This window comes from Schistocerca piceifrons, chromosome 1 (genome assembly GCF_021461385.2).
Source record: "Schistocerca piceifrons isolate TAMUIC-IGC-003096 chromosome 1, iqSchPice1.1, whole genome shotgun sequence".
Lineage (NCBI taxonomy): Eukaryota > Metazoa > Arthropoda > Insecta > Orthoptera > Acrididae > Schistocerca > Schistocerca piceifrons.
The window spans coordinates 17192258-17211744 of NC_060138.1; the positions used below are offsets into that span (position 1 = coordinate 17192258).

The 19487-nt window shown below is 41.3% G+C and overlaps 1 protein-coding gene across 2 annotated transcripts in view; it reads right to left on the reverse strand.

Moving 5' to 3' along the window:
• Positions 1-19487, reverse strand: part of LOC124805354 (serine/threonine-protein kinase NLK) — a 446973-nt gene that overhangs the window by 44533 nt on the left and 382953 nt on the right. For both annotated transcript variants that reach the window (XR_007017447.1, XM_047265896.1), the window contains exon 7: positions 15073-15261. Coding sequence is in view for 1 of the 2 variants with exons in the window: in XM_047265896.1 (XP_047121852.1) it covers positions 15073-15261 (189 nt within the window). In the remaining variant the exon portion in view is untranslated. The remainder of the gene's footprint in view (positions 1-15072; positions 15262-19487) is intronic.

Sequence of the window (19487 nt, forward strand, 5' to 3'; positions counted from 1 at the left end):
TCCTTACAATGAAATTAAACGCACCAATTACTGTACAACCACCCACAAACAAGGAGACCACATTTGTAAGTCTGCCTCTTCTAGGGAGGATTTTTCACCGTACTGCTAAATGTAGTGACCTGCGTAACATTCCACACTGGACATCTGCACGTGCAGCTGTACAGCGTGCCACAGAAAGTGCAAGACGATAGCACCAGCAGAGGCCTCCACTGTCGGATGCGTGCGCCACTTCACCTTAGTGTACTCTACCGGCCGACCGACATCTCGTGGAGTCGGGCCCGGTCAGCCTCGCTGACATTCAGCCTGTGTGTCCCAGAACTCCGTGGCAAGTGTTTTCCCGTACCAGTATTCTTGAAATAATAAAATGTCGTGTTTGTTATTATCGATCTGTTATTGTAGCCAGAACACCGTACTCTTCGAGACATACAACACAGAACAAGCTTCCAAACTGGACAACCTGGTAGAAACTTCACAACGAGATTTAAAGAGCACACGGATGTGATAATAACCTGAACAAATCCAGCTTTGCCGCGCATCTAGCCCGACACAATAATTCTGCAAACAGCACAGAACAGAACCTCCAAGTACGTCATCTTGACAACAAAGGCACGATACTTTACCATCCTGAAGAAATCAGAATCTGTATCGACACAAATACAGCATCTGACTACCTAATCCATGACCAGACTGAACTGGGGAACAAATTTTTCCTTCAGAGTTTCAAAGACTAACTAGTTCAAAACAGCTAATCAGTCAGCCAAACTCCCCCCCCCCCCCCCCAAGCCCCCCTCTATCCCTCACTTTATATTCTAACTACCACTAACTGTCCTTTATGTCCAATGCTTCTATTGTTAAAAATAAATCAATACTTATATACATATTACCTTTACCTGCAATGAACAGCTGCCTTTACAAATGCTCCACATCACATTAATGTAAGAACAGAAATAAGTCATCAGTTCATCTAAAGTTTTGTTCTCCTTGCCTTCAAACATAAAAGTTCGTGCTCATACCAACAGTTGCAATTCTCTGCAAATACTATAACTTTATATTATAGTATTTCTGGGCATTTGTGTTAATGCCAGTTTTGATTAAGGATTTTGTATATCGTCTTTATTATATGCAAACAAAAACAAATAATGAGCAAAGTAGGCTTCTGCATTATATCTTCATATGAAGATCTTTGTAACAAGTAACTTGTACAGCACATGCTGGTTGCTGGCAAAGCTTAGTAACTATTGTGTGTATACATGCAAATGATGTGAAAAGTGAGTGACGGTTACAAAATGTCCATCACAATGGAAGCTGATAGATGGATATTAACAACAAAGCCATCCATACTGTTGCAATAAGTACAACATTCATTTCTGTATCCAAATTGCCATATATATTACTCACGGTGATGCTTCAGTGCACGTTCAATCTTCCAGTCACAGAATGAAACCCCCTGTGCACCACGTGAAGATAAGCCCAAAAACGTTTGAAAACCGGTTTATGGAATTAATAATTAATCCACAATATTGACTGATAACAGTTTTCTGTACATTCCACTGGCTAAAAACTATAAAACCTTAAAGCATCACTACAAAAATTTGTCACTCTAGCTGGCACGGCTTAATGTCATTTATTGAGACAAAACTTTTTTCTAGAGTACATCTAACCAAATATAAAACATTTATAGTGTTAGTGTAACAATTTTTGAAGGGAAAAAAGTTGGGGCAAAACGAGGAAGACCCAAGCGTGAGCCCAGAAAGACACACACAAAAAATGGGGTAGTGAGATTGTGTCGAGCGGTTGTGTGTCGGACGGGGTGTGAAAAAAGATACGGGAGGGGGGGGGGGGGGGGGGGGGGGGGGGGGGCGGAGCGGAGGACGACGGCAATAGGCACGTAGGTGTAGGAATTCAGGAGGAAGAGACAGCACTTGTACGTACGAAAGGATGCGACACACGTGCAACTGACGAATTTGTGCAGTTCACAATGACACGACACAGAGAATTCGATTGAGAGCCTACGCAGGAGAAGGGGAGACTGTTCGGTAGACGGTACGGGTGCAACGGGTTAGTTGGGATTGCGTCCACGAGACTTATGGGAGCAAATGATATGTTGTGAAGATATCTCCCATCTACGTAGTTCAGCAAAGCTGGTGCCAGATTAGGATCCAGATGGTGCTTGTCACGTAGCAGCCACTTAACTCGAGCACACCGTGCTCAGCAGCACATTTTGCCACTACGTGACCGTTTGCCATAAGGGGAAATTCAGTTGTAGTTGTGCCCAAATAAAATGCTGTGCATAAATTGCAGTAGGGCCAGTACATGACGTGGCTGCTCTCATAGGGGGTTCTGCCTCTGGTGGCACAGGATAAGTCTGTGACACAACTAGAGTAGGACGAGCCCGGTGGGCGAATAAAGCACATTTCGCACCCGAGTCTCCCGCTGGTATACGACCCCTACGATGAGGGGTCGAGAGTGGAGTAGGGACGGACCGGGATGTCGTGTAGATCAGACTGATGGCAGAACACGACTTTAGGAAGCGTGTGAAGGATTGTGAGTAAGATGTCCCCCATTTCCGGGCACACCGATAGACAGTCGAAACCCTCGTGAAAGATACGGTTCGGTTGCTCCAGCAGGGAGAAGACGATACCGTATGGTGAGAGGAATGCTGCTCTGCAGTCGGTTCTCGGAGGTGGAAGGAGGGTCGGGGTCGTGCGAGGATACGGCACAGGAGATCTGCTTACGAGCTGGGTTTGGAGCTTAACCGGCCTGTAAGACCTTCAGCATACTGAGGGAAGAGAAGTACTGTTGAGCTGCCCACACAACCTACACAAAATCCTGGTCTATCCTTAGGCCACTCGTATTCCCACTCCTAACTCCTCGTCGCAGGGGTCACCCCCTCGTGGAAGATACGAGTGCACTATTTGCCCGAGTACCGAATCCGGTCAGAGGAGAGCCACCCGGGAAAGAAGTCACGTCACATACCAGCACTGTTGCAAACTCTAGATACCACTTTATTTGAGCATCTGCTGTCCACGAGAACGAACGGATGTCACCGAACTGGGGCAGCGAGCGGAGCTGACCGGCAGTGGCAGAACACACGACGTGCTAAAGTTCGGTGACCGCTTCACGGCACACGTCATCCGGGTCCGTCTCGCCAGCACCCGCTTTTTCTGTGCCGTCGTCATCGGGAACTGTAGCGATCTGTCAGTTATACGTGTGCCTCATTTCTGTGCTCTGAGCTTGCTACCTTTGCCTGGCACACACCTCCTGCTTCCCTCTGAGCTGTCAGCCAGCCCTCTACAATCCTCCCTCCAACCTCCTTCCTCTCTCTGTCCACCACCCGTGACACGACCGGCAAAGTTTTCATTCTTTTTTTTGTGCCTGTAGCTGACTCGAGACTTCTACTATCGAGTGAGCTACGGAACTCACTTCAAATATGTAAGATATTGGTAAAAACAGTGATGAAGATGGTAAGGTGGTGGGATGAGATGATATACAACCAGGATTTGAATTCACTCTGCAATTACACACATAGAAGAGAATACTTTCAGGTAAAGCAAAATACACAAGAATATAGTGATTTAACTGTTTTTTTTTTTTTTTAATTCATATATTTACGCCCGATAACAGAAAAAAACTATTTTTGTACCTGTGAAATAGCTGCAAACCAAGTGAACTCGCATTGTATCATCCCCTGACTCTGAGTGGTTTAATTAAAGGACACCTACTCACGGAGTCCAATGCGGACCATAATTATCGGTGACAGTGAAACTTGGTAGATATGCTATTGTGTTGATGCAGAACCTATTTACACTGCAAAACAAATTAGTTCCACTTTTCGCCCCCATGTACAAATCTGGCACTACACGCCGTCCGTACGACGATATGCGGTTCACACTGTCATTCGACAAACCGTAACGTGAGCTAACAGTACCACTATCGAGAAGAGTGTCCGAGTGCTGCTAGTGAACAGCAGCAATCACAGTGCTGTATTGATAAAATATCACCGACTTGAAAGATCTGATGAGAAGCCCAATGTCATTAAATGGTTTAAAGGTGATAATGAAATTTGAAAGCATGTGATCTCGTTGTGGCACCTGGAAGAGGAAGTCGTCGTACCCAACTGGAAGTTAGTGACGAGTTGCTGTTGCTGTTGCTGTTGCTGCTGCTGCTGCTGCTGTAGATGAGTCTGCAACACACACCCTGAGTAGGGCCAGTGCTCGTGCAGCGTCACGAGAATTGATAATCCTGCGGTCAAGGTACAGAAAGTTTTGCAGTCTCTTTTACACCGATACCTGTACAAAACACAGATGTTGCAGCACACAACACTTCACGATTCACTGCTACGTTCTGAAACTGCTCTTAGGTTTCTTGCACAGATTGAAATTAGTAGTATGTGGCTGTGCAATATTCTATGGAGTGATGAGGCATATTTTATCCTACACTGTATAGTGAGTACGGAACTGGGAAATTTGGGGTACTGTTAAACCACGTGTTGTGCACGAAGAGCCACTGCACACCTCATACGTGAATGTGTGGTGTGTATTTACGAGCGCCTCTCTTCTCGGTCAATTCTCCTTTGAAGAGAAAGCACCCAGAAGGCCTATCGTGTGCACCGTGTACGTCTGCGTGTTATCGACATCTCCTCGTACGAGGTGTGATTTCTGCCTCGGAAGAGTGTGACTCTGTGAAAATGACTCTTTTCTTGCAAGTCGGGGCAACATCTTACGTCACTCACCCAGTGAAACACCTCCGTAATGCGACCTTCCACGAATGTGTTATCTCCGGAGGTTTTCCGGGTGCGCGGCCTACGAGATCACCCGATTTGAGTCCGTGACAGTTTTGGCTCTGGGAATATGTGAAAGAACAGGTTTATACGGGACACATTTGATCTCTAACTGATGCGAAGGCCAATACGCAGGAACACATTGCGCAATTCCACCACAACTACCTCAACCGACTGTCGATCGTACAGTTTTACAGATACGGCAACTCACTGACAGTTCGTAATAAAAATCGATATTATTCCTTTCTCACTCGTTTGACCTTTTCTGTCCACATTCCATTCGTAGTCCATTACAAACGGAAACATTTCTTTACGTCTTTCTTGCATTCACAGCACTAGATTTGCAGCTGGTGGCCAAAATTTGAATTTTTTTCCAGCGTAAATTAGTTTTTGCGTTAACAAATTAGCTAATCTACCGAGTTTTGCCGTGCTACTAACTGTATTCACAATAAATTTTGCAGGCAGTATCCACATACGCCACTGAATGTACCTACAAAATAATATCACTGTATGATGTTTGTTTGGTTTGTGGAATATCACTGTATGAAACACACATCAGGAGGTACAATGTCATAAAGCATTGAGATATATGAAAAAATGTTGCATTATGTATGAAGTTTTATTATGTTTCTTCTTTACTACTGGACCTTCCCACAATCGAGTCAATTTAAGGAAATCCCTAACACCTGGCAGCACTATTGACACCTTACAACTGGGAAGCACAAACAACATTAGGCGAAAACAATGTGTGTTGACGGAGCTGTTTCACAATTTCAAAGGTGTTCTCACTAATACGTGGAAATGAAGCTTTTTCAATACTAATAGTTCACTACAAACACAGTTCACTTTTTATTTTCGTTCTTAACAGAAAATTGGCAAAACGTATACCCGTGAATGCCAGGTTTGTCAGGTAGTATGCCAAAAACCAACAGAACTTCATGGACCCAATCTCGTTATTCTAAAAAAAAGAAATACACTGTCTCAGTTGAGTTTGCTTCTATAGCTTTGAACTACCAACGAAACATTTTCGACGATGTGGAAATCGATACATGCCCGAGTCAATTTCTGCTCAAATGAAATGTTTCATGCATAAACAAGTTATTACTTAACAGTCTTCAAATACAAACACATTGATTGACAGAGCTGTATTAACCTGAAATGGCTCAAAGGAGAAAATTCAGCTTCATATAGTGTTTTCCCATCTAATATGTTTCCCTGAACAATGTCAATAATATCGTTCAAGGTATTGCCTAAAGAACTCAGAGGTCACTCACTGTGTAGAATTTTCCACCGTTCAGCTGTGTACTCTGCCACTTTTCTGGTGTGCCGGGGGTGAGAGCTGACGGCTGCATGTGGTTAGGTGAATGAGATTGCTTAGATTGCCTTTTGTTTGAAGGGAGGCCCACAGTCATGAAATTTCACTCCACTGAAATATGATGCCTCACAATGCCACTGACCAATATGAATCCTATCAAGCCACAGATTCCATTTGTTGAGATTTTGTCGCAATGGGGACACTAGTGTGAAACATCAGCAACTCCTGAAATTCAAAAACTTGGGCAATGTTTCATTTATCAGTTGTGTATTTAATTCTGCACATATATATATATATAATGGAAGGAAACATTCCACGTGGGAAAAATTATATATAAATACAAAGATGAGGTGACTTACCGAACAAAAACGCTGGCAGGTCGATAGACACACAAACAAACACAAACATACACACAAAATTCAAGCTTTCGCAACAAATTGTTGCCTCATCAGGAAAGAGGGAAGGAGAGGGGAAGACGAAAGGAAGTGGGTTTTAAAGGAGAGGGTAAGGAGTCATTCCAATCCCGGGAGCGGAAAGACTTACCTTAGGGGGAAAAAAGGACAGGTATACACTCGCACACACGCACATATCCATCCACACATACAGACCACTGTCTGTATGTGTGGATGGATATGTGCGTGTGTGCGAGTGTATACCTGTCCTTTTTTCCCCCTAAGGTAAGTCTTTCCGCTCCCGGGATTGGAATGACTCCTTACCCTCTCCTTTAAAACCCACTTCCTTTCGTCTTCCCCTCTCCTTCCCTCTTTCCTGATGAGGCAACAATTTGTTGCGAAAGCTTGAATTTTGTGTGTATGTTTGTGTTTGTTTGTGTGTCTATCGACCTGCCAGCATATATATATATATATATATATATATATATATATATAGCCCAGAAATATCTTCTTCCTGTATGAACATAACAGATTTACCCCATGCTGTCGCAACAAAACATTCCTCTCCACCCCCCCCCCCCCCCCCCAAGAATAGTCCACAATATCTCAAACAATAAAATACTTTTTTTGAGAAACCTAGAAGAAAATATAATAAAATCATGTAATTAGTTATTCTCTTAAAAACTTTAAATAAATGTTTTAATCAGTTCTTCCAATATTTTTTCACAGATGATGGAACAGTATATTAGCTTTCTCAAAGGACTTACAACCCAAGTTGAAAACTATACTTTATTCAGTAATTTAAGCAATGACTTTACGTAATTTAAATGTTTCCTTCTTCTCCTTAACTTCTTCAATTTTGTACTAGGCAACTGCCTTCTGAGGTCATATCTGATCTCACAATACAGTTTTATTGTGGACTTGCTACTATGGCAGATCCATTAGCTCTGTCTATTTTTGCTTGTCTTTCACTTTCATATTGTTAGAGGCTGTTATAATCCACTACATGAGCTCCATTTAGTCATCAGCCACATTCGGTCAGTTTCTGAACCTTTCTTTAAAAAAATGTTTAGAGATGGGGCAAGGAGACTAGTGTATTGGATTTTATTATGTTTTGTGAAAAACTGAGTCCTCCTGGTGATACCTCAATACTCCTTTTCACAAGCAACAGCTCAATATGGTTCAGTTATTACGGTAAAAATTACTCAAAATGTATTAGTAGAGAAGATTTAAACTTTTGCTTTGTATTTACGTAAATTATCAGTCTGGATCTGTACCAGAAGTACAACATAGGTACATGCAAAATTAATTAGGAATGATAGGTGGAACAGCTCCATATTATCCATATTATTTAAGCTCTAATAAGGCAATGCATACCAATTTGTTCAGAAGAAATCTCTACTTTTCAACGCTGGTAGAAATTAAAAACAATTTCATGTCGCTAGACGTAGTAGTTTGACGTTATTTACACAGATTCCAAGCTCTCCATAAGTGAAACTATGATGCTTCTCTGCAAGCAGTGGGTATCAAAATAATTTTTTTATAGATTTTTCACGTGGTAGCTTGGTACATATTTTTCATGTGGATAAACAGGAATATTGCACTTAGTAAAAATTTTATTATGAACAGGCATTCATAAAAAATTGGCAAAGAATCTGCTCTTCCATTTTCAACAATTGCAGATGAATAAATTTCTCAGGTCTCATATTAGATTCCATTTCTGTACAGTTTTGCATGTGTTTTATACAAGATGACTGCCAGATAATATGAGTAATACAGATTTACATACAACTCTCAGTGAAGCCACACTCCAGTTGTCTCATCTAAAATTAATCCCCACCAACATTTTACAAATGCTACCACCACCATCACCACTATTATTACTATTATTATTATTACTATTATTATTATTATTATTACTATTATTATTATTATTATTATTACTATTACTATTACTATTATTATTACTATTATTACTATTATTATTAATAATAATAATAATAATAATAATAATAATTCCCGTGGAGGCCCGCGAAAAGAATAGGCCCCCGGTATGTTCTGCCAGTCGTAAAAGGCGACGAAAAGAACAAACCACAAATAGGGCTAACCCCCATTTTAGTGTGATTACTTGGTTCAGGACAGAACTAAAGAAGCCTCGGACAAGCGCCGTCACGGTCGGGGATGACGCTTGAACCATATGCGCGCCCACAATGGTAACGACACTGCTAGCCAACTGGAAAATGATTTAAATCCAAATAGAGGTGTTTTGCAGGATATGCTTCATGCAACCACCCTAGAAGGAAAACAGACAGAGGATGAGATGGTCAGATGAAGTTAATTGACACCTCATGTTCTGTTATTACCAGGCAACAAACCTAGGAACCAACACAACTGGATACAGATCACAAGCATACACAACATTTATTACCAGATACAGAACAACGACTAGCTGATCAGATCTGTGTAATAATCAAAAATAACAGGATACCCCAGTCAGAATTAGAAAACATCAAACAACAAGTACAACAAATACTAGAACAAAATAATGTGCAATCAGAAGAAGAAGAAAATACAGTAATGGACTCAAACATCCCAGAGCAAACAAACAAAGAACAACACGCATCAATTAAGCAGTCAGAGGAAAACGAAATCTTAAGACAGCCACCAGAACAAGCACAAATAGAACACGAAGTGACACACATGTTAGATATAGAAGAAAAATTTCAGCTGACATATATAGAATACAAAGACACAAATACAGACATTAGATCATTCTTGCATAGACCGCCAAATAACCCACAAGTCGAAACAACAATAAAAACTATCAACACAATCATACACAACAAAATAAATGACAACACAACTATGGAAGAGTTACAACTACTGGTTTATATAGGAGCACTCACTACACTAAATATACACACTAGGCAGAGATCAGAACCAACCAACACACAGAAGAAACCCACAAAACCAGCATGGCAACACAGGCTACAGATCAGAATAGAAAAACTGAGAAGAGACATCGGACAACTAACACAATTTATAAGAAATGAAATGTCAGAAAAAAACGAAAAAGGTTAGGTAAAATCTCACAACAAGAAGTGATAGAGCAATTAGACGAAAAGAAGCAGAAATTACAATCATTGGCCAAACGACTTAGAAGATACAAAAAAAGTGAAAATAGAAGGAAACAAAACCAAACATTCAACACAAACCAAAAGAAATTTTACCACACAATAGATAACACACACGTTAAAATAGACAATCCACCAAACATAACAGACATGGAACACTTCTGGAGCAACATATGGTCAAACCCGGTACAACATAACAGACATGCACGGTGGATACAAGCAGAAACAGATACATACAAGATGATACCACAAATGCCTGAAGTGATAATTTTGCAACATGAAGTCACCCAAGCAATTAATTCTACTCACAATTGGAAAGCCCCTGGAAAAGATAAAATAGCAAATTTCTGGCTAAAGAAATTCACCTCAACACATTCACATCTAACTAAATTATTTAACAGTTACATTGCAGACCCATACACATTCCCTGATACACTTACACATGGAATAACTTATCTGAAACCTAAAGATCAAGCAGACCCAGCAAACCCAGCTAAATATCGCCCCATAACATGCCTACCAACAATATACAAAATATTAACTTCAGTCACTACACAGAAATTAATGACACATACAACACAGAACAAAATTATAAATGAAGAACAAAAAGGCTGTTGCAAAGGAGCACGAGGATGTAAAGAGCAACTGATAATAGATGCAGAGGTGACATATCAAGCTAAAACTAAACAAAGGTCGCTACACTACGCATACATTGATTACCAAAAAGCTTTTGATAGTGTACCCCACCCATGGTTACTACTAATATTGGAAATATACAAAGTAGATCCTAAATTGATACAGTTCGTAAACATAGTAATGAAAAATTGGAAAACCATACTTAATATCCAAACAAATTCAAAAAATATCACATCACAGCCAATACAGATTAAGTGTGGAATATACCAAGGAGACTCATTAATCCCTTTCTGGTTCTGACTTGCTCTGAACCCACTATCCAACCTGCTAAATAATACAAATTATGGATACAATATTAGAGGAACATACCCACACAAAATCACACATTTCCTATACATGGATGATCTAAAACTACTGGCAGCAACAAATCAACAACTCAACCAATTACTAAAGATAACAGAAGTATTCAGCAATGATATAAATATGGCTTTTAGAACAGAAAAATGTAAGAAAAATAGCATTGTCAAGGGAAAACACACTAAACAGGAAGATTACATATTGGATAACCACAGCGACTGCATAGAAGCGATGGAAAAAACAGGTGCCTATAAATATCTAGGATACAGACAAAAAATAGGAATAGATAATACAAATATTAAAGAAGAACTAAAAGAAAAATATAGACAAAGACTAACAAAAATACTGAAAACAGAATTGACAGCAAGAAACAAGACAAAAGCTATAAATACTTATGCTATACCAATATTGACCTACTCATTTGGAGTAGTGAAATGGAGTAACACAGACCTAGAAGCACTCAATACACTTACACGATCACAATGCCACAAATATAGAATACATCACATACATTCAGCAACAGAAAGATCCACATTAAGCAGAAAGGAAGGAGGAAGGCGATTTATCGATATAAAAAACCTACATTATGGACAGGTAGACAATTTAAGAAAATTCTTTATAGAACGAGCAGAAACTAGCAAAATACACAAAGCAATCACTCATATAAATACATCGGCTACACCACTGCAATTTCATAACCACTTCTACAATCCTTTAGATCACATAACATCAACTGATACGAAGAAAGTAAATTGGAAAAAGAAAACACTACATGGCAAGCACCCGTATCATCTAACACAGCCACATATCGAACAAGACGCAACCAACACATGGCTAAGAAAAGGCAATATATACAGTGAGACGGAAGGATTCATGATTGCAGTACAGGATCAAACAGTAAACACCAGATATTACAGCAAGCATATTATTAAAGATCCCAATACCACAACAGATAAATGCATACTTTGCAAACAACAAATAGAAACAGTAGATCACATCACAAGTGGATGTACAATACTAGCAAATACAGAATACACCAGAACACATGACAATGTAGCAAAAATAATACATCAACAGCTTGCCTTACAACATAAACTTATAAAACAACACGTTCCCACATACAAGTATGTACCACAAAATGTACCGGAGGAATACAAATTATACTGGAACAGAACCATTATAACAGATAAAACAACACCACATAACAAACCTGACATCATACTCACCAATAAAAAGAAGAAATTAACACAACTAATCGAAATATCCATACCCAGTACAACAAATATACAGAAGAAAACAGGAGAAAAATTGAAAAATACACCCAACTGGCTGAGGAAGTCAAGGACATGTGGCATCAGGATAAAGTTGACATTATACCAATTATACTATCAACTACAGGAGTCATACCACACAATATCCACCAGTACATCAATGCAATACAGCTACATCCAAACTCATATATACAACTACAGAAATCTGTAATTATTGACACTTGTTCAATTACCCGAAAGTTCCTAAATGCAATGTAACATATAGGTCAAGTGTGTAGAAATGTTGGTTGGCCTTCTTCTGTTTCCCTATTTCTATCATTCTTTTGTTATGAGCTTTTTTGCTTGTTCAGACCAAGTGCCAGTGAAAAATTTTCAAAATCAGTTACATTGTTCTGTTTTTGCTTTACTCCTGGTTTCATAAAATTCAAGATTTTCTCTTTTAACTCTTTCAAGAGTGGTGGTTATCAATGTCAACCGCTTATTTGACAACACATTTTGGCTGAACTGGGCAAGTTAGTCGAGCGTGTTCTCCCTAGATGGCAATGAACTGGGCACTATACACTTTGCTATCCTATTGTCACTGCCTTACAATCTGTTTATTGGTTTGCAGAAGTTTTGCTTGGTTTAGCTGGTGTAGATTTTGAAGATCACATTTGCCACATATACACAACTTTTATTTTCAAGTAAGAATTTCCATACATAATTTTAGTTCACACTAACGAACTTAAGTGACAGGTACGTGAAACAAGTTTATTCATTTCATATTTATGTTACTTTAATGTAGGTTAGCACTGCTGACTACCATGCAACTGACATGCAACTTTCAACTAGTATGGCTAGGAGGTGTCTTAGTTACGATCAAATTTGAAAACTTCTTTTTGACGACTTTCCATCAGGCTCAGATAGTGATATAAGTTTCTTTGAACACTTTGCTAGTGACCCTACATATGAACTACTCGTAAACAGTGATAACATAATATTATCATGCTTCAAAGAAAATGGCAAAGAATCAAATGATAACGTAATGAAATGTAATCATCACTTGTAGCTCGATGAATCAGTATGTGAGGGACAAGCCTGTGAAAAGAGGCTATAAAACGTAGATGATGTGTGATGAATCTGCACATAACTTGAAGTTCGTAATTTATACTGGAAAAATAAGTAGAGGGAAGTCTGAAATGGGACTGGGTGCATCAGTAGTTACAAGTTTATGTGTAGAACTTTATGGTAAAAATCATATTGTTTTCATGGATTAAATTATTCACTTTTTATAATCTCTTGATCCTACTAAAATCCCAGAAATTGTTTGCAGTTGGAGCTGTGAGCACTACAAGTAAATTCCTCCCAAAACTAAAAGAAGATAAAAGGATGAAATGAGCATTATCACACAATAGTCAGCAATCATGGGGTATCAATTTACAAGTGGACGGATAAACTAGCTGTGAACCTGATCTACACTATGCATGAGCCAAGTGATACCACAAGAGTAAATAGGAAGCAAAAAGATGGGTCAGGTACTGTGGTGGCATCCCCCTTCAACTGACCAACTGTAACGGGAGTATGAATTTTGATCATCTAAAAGGAGACTATCGTTGTGATTGCAAAAGTAAGAAATGGTGGTACAGGTTCTTTTTTTCTTCTCTTTTTTTTTACTTGAATAATGTGTGTCTAATGAATCCATTTATCATCCACAAAGAAACTGAGATGGGGCAGTTCACAATAAAGACGTCTGAAGGAAACTGTATGAAGGACTGTTTGGCAAAGCTACTGTGCACAGCAGTGATGCAAGTCAAAAATGGAAGAGCGTAACTCTCAAAAAACGTAAACCACATGTGAACAAATAAATTAGATTGGAAGTTAATGCCAAATCAGACCATATCTAAAAGGTAGGCAGTATGCAGCACACATTCTGTTCCTGTTAGACCACTGTGGGTGTGTTCAACATGTAACGTGCCTCTTTGTCTAAGAAAAGGTAAAACTTGCCTTCAGACACTCGATTCTCAATGTTACTGCACTTGTGAGCTCGTTGTGTAAACAATTTCTTAAGAAATCTGCTCGATTTTACCTCATAAAATCTGTTAACATATAATGGGTACATCTATATCCATTCACTGTAAAACACCATGAAGTGAGTATTATGGGCAAAGGTTAACAGATGTAAGCACAATTTAATTGACTGTAATTTAAAAAGTAAGCTAAATATGAAATGACACAATTTCAGAGACTTTACTGGTCTCACACAGACTAGTGAAGTCTCTGAAATTGTTTCATTTCATTTGTATCTGTACCTGCACCTGCATTTCAGGCCAGATGCCTCATTTACATTCGATGCTGAGGTGCTATTCCAGAATATTGAGGGCCTCAGCAATTCTGTTTGTAAGTAATGGGGAATTTAAAGAAGACTGGAGTGGCAGTGAGAATATGGATCAAGCAAGGATGTTTGCCGGGTACTCAGTGCAGTTGTGTGAATTGCTACGCCGAGGTGGCTTAGTGGCTAACGCAGTTGCCTATTAAGTAGGCGAACCAGGTTCGATTCCCAGCCTGAGTACAAATTTTCATTCACTGCTTCAGTCTATATACATAAGCAAAATATTGTAAAATTGTATTAAAATGAATTGTTTTGTTTGTTATGTTTTATAATTTTGACAAATCACATGGTTTCATTTTCTCAGTGTATCTGTAAATTTTAATCCAAGTTTCCTAACGTTTGTGTTTTGTCACAACTGATTAACCTACGAAATTTGTTCCGAGGATGTTTCTTTGGCCTCACTGTTTTCAATATCTGCTTTCCTGTTCAAATTAGTTTCCGAAGCAGACACATTCTGGTTTAATGGTGAATTATTACTGCTCTTACTATAACAACAACAATAATAATATAATGACAAGTTCTTTCAACCACCATTTCTTGGATAGCAGCTGATGGAACAATTACCATAACTGCTGAGAATTATATAATGTATGGTTCAGCAAAAAGTTTTCCACCAAATCTTACTACTACTAGGTAAGTCAACGGAACCGTACTTTGGTTGGATTTCAGCTTGGTTTGTCATATTACTTTGACAGAAATAGTTTATAATGCAGAGTATGTGTGGCAATTTAGAATCATAAAGAGATAATAATTGCTACAATGAAATGTCCCTTTTCTAATTTCCATTAATAGACTTTTTCATAATGTGTGGTTACTTACGGGGTCAAAAACCAGCATCTGGCACAGCAGGTGCACTGCCTCATGCGTGGCCTGTGAGGAGAGGGTGTACAGGGCAGCCATGGACGGCGGCTTGGGCGCACGGCGCAGCATGTGGGTTCGTGCCCCGTCACAAGCGTACCGCATGTCTTCCAGTGACGGTGTGCCAAGTAGTTCCGTTATTAACTCCAGCTGAAAGACAGAAATAATCATGTTTTAATTATCTGATCTGATCTAATCTGCACTGTAACAAAATCCGAGCACACAATCAGAAATAGGTGATTAACAAAGAAAGTTCTTGCTTAGGGATCCATTTCATACTGCATTTCACAAAAACCAACTTCAAATTTTTCTACTCTCTCATGTCACATAGGAAATTCCAGTTAAATGACTATGTTCGACATGCAATGTCCTTCAGAAAAAAAAAGTGCAGGAACAAGTAAAAATCATATTCAGTTTCTCACGTGCTAGACTGGGGGCAAAGTCTACATTTTTATCAGTTGTTTCTTAAAAATTTGTAAATACACTTTCATAGAATTTCAAAATGCACACCTGACTCAAAAATTGTGTTTCATTGTCTTTAAAATCACTGTAATGTTTGCTGTAGTTAAAAAGCTACATCTAAGTACAAAGCCTCCATTTCACGACAGCTTTTAGCCTCCACAGGCCTTGAGATAATCATTCAAAATGGTACCAGCCAAAATGGTTTATTCTTGATTATCCAAATAGCTTTTTCATTTTCTTTTTTGTCAGATGTTTAGAATCTATTCTCTTGAATGTAAGTTTATTGTACTTCCACAACTGCACTGGTGTTCAAAGAAGTATGTACTATTTCTGAAAAAAGTTGGGGATTCCCAACAAACCGTAACATTGTTTTGCATCATTCTATGCATGCAGAAGGTGCATTAGTGCTAGAGAAACTACAAGACGTCAAAGTAATCATTGCTGTGACACAGGACAGAGCCGAGTAAATACAGCTGCTGTGTAGTGTACTGGTACTTTTTCGCTCACAGCACACAATTCTATTTACAAAGACAAACTATCAAAACACAGAGATGCCATTGGTATGAATGAAATTTTACTTATGTTGTAGTAGTGCATGTTGTACAATTATACAAGTCAGTTGTCAACTTAATCTGTGGAATTGTTTTGTTTGTACAGCTTTTTAAAGTAGTCTTGCTCTGTGTGTTTAATTCAATGAATAAACTAGAACACTACACACTCAAAATAATTAGTTTCGACGTTTGTCATCGACAGAAAGCCATACGGAATTGGTGATTTTCTTTAGGAATCTGATACTTTCCTTTCAACAGATAATCAAATGGGTAGCTGAATTCAAATGTGGTTGAACTTCTGTTGACCATTATTTGAAAGGGATTTGAAACCCTGTTTAACACCCACTCTATGAAGCAAATTCTGGAGTCCACCAAGGGACCATCTTCCGGCGGGCGGAATCTGAAGAAGAAGGGATTGCAGAAACAGCTGCTGAAAGGATGGAGCCAGTCAAGGTCTGAGTAGATTCATCAACACTGACGTGTGGCAATACAGGGGGGATGGGAGCAGAGGAGAAGGCACCCCAATCAGCATTAGATAGGGCCCACCTGAAGGGGGGGGGGGGACGGGTGATGGAGTGAGAGACACTGAAGGAAGGTCAAAACAATTGGGTAATGGCCGCTGTCACATAAGTCATCATGGACACCCCACTCAATGGAGGGAAGAAGGCTGGGACTGCAGATGGAGAGGTCAATGGTTGAGAAAGTTCCGTGTGCCACACTAAAGTGCGTGGGAGCGCCTGTGTTTAGTAAACAGAAGTCAAGCTCTGCCAGAACAGCTTCAACTGTCCTGGCCAGGGCAGTAGTCGTATGACTACCCCAAAGAGGGTTGTGGGCATTAAAGTCCCCTAATAACAGGAAGGGAGAAGGGAGTTGTTGAAGAAGGGTGGTGAGGGCATGGGATGTGGGCAGCCTGTCAGGTGGGAGGTAAAGATTACAGATTGTGAAGGGAGTGGCCAGATGGACCCTGACAGCAACGGCTTCCAGAGTGGTAAGGAGGGGAACCCATTTACTAACAATGTCCTTGCGGACCAAGGTGCAAACACCACCAGAAGCCCGCAAGGGGCCAGTTCGGTTCCGACAAAAAGAGTGGAACCCACGAAGGGTCAGTGAGTAAGAACTGACAAAATGGGTGTCCTGGAGCACAATATAAGTGGCAGAGTAGAAGGAAAGAAGGGGCTGCAATGCTGGAAGGTGACACAAATATCCGTTACAATTCCACTGGCAGATTCTCAAGCCGGAGTCCAAAGTGGAAGTGATTGGACCAGAGTCGGTCACGCCACCGAGTCGCTATCCGTCACCGATAAGGATGGGGTAATACGCATATAGGTGAGTTCAGACTGTCGGTTCATTGACTGCAGGAGAGGAAGGCCGCACCTCAGCGAGTACCAGAGGGGCTTTGCCCTCGTTCCTGCGTTTCTGCTTCTTCTCTTGGGAAGGAAGAGAAAGGCAGACTTCAGCGAGGGCAGGCACGGAATTACAACGGGCAATCTTGGCGCTCACTGGCCGCGATTCACGCTGCCGATGTGGAGCAGTAGATCGCCTTTCAGGGGGGTGCCAGGAAGAGGAGTCCTAGGAGGGAGCTCCAGTACCGGCTGCTGCCGAAGGAGGGGGAGGGGGAGCACCCGAAGGTATGGGTACTGAGGGGGAGGAGAAGGCTGAAGGCATGGGGCGAACGGGTTGGGGCTGGGAAGAGGAGGGGGTAGGAGGGGGAATGGACGTAATTGAAGCAAAAGTAGAGGTCATAGACACAGGACGGAGCTGGTCATATTTTTGACGAGCCTCAGTGTAGGTGAACCGATCGAAGGTTTTGTACTCTTAATTCCTTCTTTCTTTCTTTCACAAACACCAGGCATGTAGGTGAGTGTGGAGAATGCTGCCCATTACAATTTACACACATTGGCGGGGCAGCACAGGCACGCCCCTCATGGAGGGGGTGCCAACAGTCACCACAGAGGGGATCAGTGGTGCAGTGGGAAGACCGTGTGTCCAAACCTTAAGCATTTAAAACATCTCACCTGTGGTGGAATGCAAAGTTTTGCATCACACCGATACACCATTACCTCGACCTTCTCAGGGAGGACATCCCCCTCGAAGGCCAGGATAAAGGTGCCCGTAGTGATGCGATTGTTTGGAGGGCCTCGCTGCACACGGTGGATAAAACGAACCCCCTGCCATTCGAGGTTAGCACGGAGCTCCTCGTCAGTTTGCAGAAGAAGATCTCGGTGGAAAATAATGCCCTATACTGAGTTCAAAGATTGGTGGGGCGTGACGGAGACTGGGACGTCACCGAGATGGTCACAAGCACGCAGGGCGTCAGATTGGGCAGCAGAAGATGTCTTGATGAGCAAAGCAACGGACCACATTTTACTCATCAATTCAATTCGCCATAGTTATCTTCAATCGTCTCCACGAAAAACAAAGGCTCGGTTGCAGCAAAACTACTGCCATCCGTCCTGGTACAAACCAGGTACCGAGGGAAAGGTTTCAACCTAAGCCGGCGAGTTTGTCCCTCCTCCCAGGGGGTGGCCAAGGAGGGGAAGGCTGAAGGATCAGAAGAAGGAGTGTCACGTCTGCTACCACTCTTAGAGACAGCCACAGAATGGCCAGGACGATGAAGCTTTTGTCGCTTCATGCGCAAGGCGTCCGCCCTAGTACCACCCACTCCGATCAGGGGCTCGTCCTGTGGGCGCCACCCAGCCACAGCAAGGGCCATCTGGCACGGCGGCCATTGCCGGGAGTTCTAGTGCCCCAAAACGATGAGCAATGACTCCTGGGCATACATGAGGCATTAACAGCTCAGGTACTAGCAGTGTGATCCTTGTGGTTTCAGGGAGTTCAGCCAAGTGGGTACTTAACAGCCCTACCACACAGACTGGCTACTGTGCTGGTGACCTAACAGGAGGGGGGCCAGGGTGCAAAGGGAAAGGGGAGGGGAGGGGGAGAGGAACCTGCACCATGGAAGCTAGGTAGGGAGTTCATCCCCAAATGGCTCACACTGAATGGAAAATTTTTGTAAATGGAGGTCATACCCCAAGGGGACTAAAAACGCCGAACAGGAGATGGAAACAACAAACTAAACAATAGCACAGGCCAAAACAAAGCCAGGAGGATAGCCAAGTCGACATGAAGTCCACTAAGAGGGAAAAGAGGGGGCAGGGACAAAGGAGTAAGGAGAGGGAGGAAGAGGAACAGGGATGGTAATGCAGCCTTCAAAGGAAAGGAAAGGAAAGGAAAGGAGATTGCAGTAGCTCGGGGCCCTGTGGGCACCACACACATACCCACGAAAGGACTGTGGGCCCCCTGGGGGGAATGTAATCTAGAGCCATTCAATTTGGAGTTAGCTGCTCGACACAACTCGTCTGT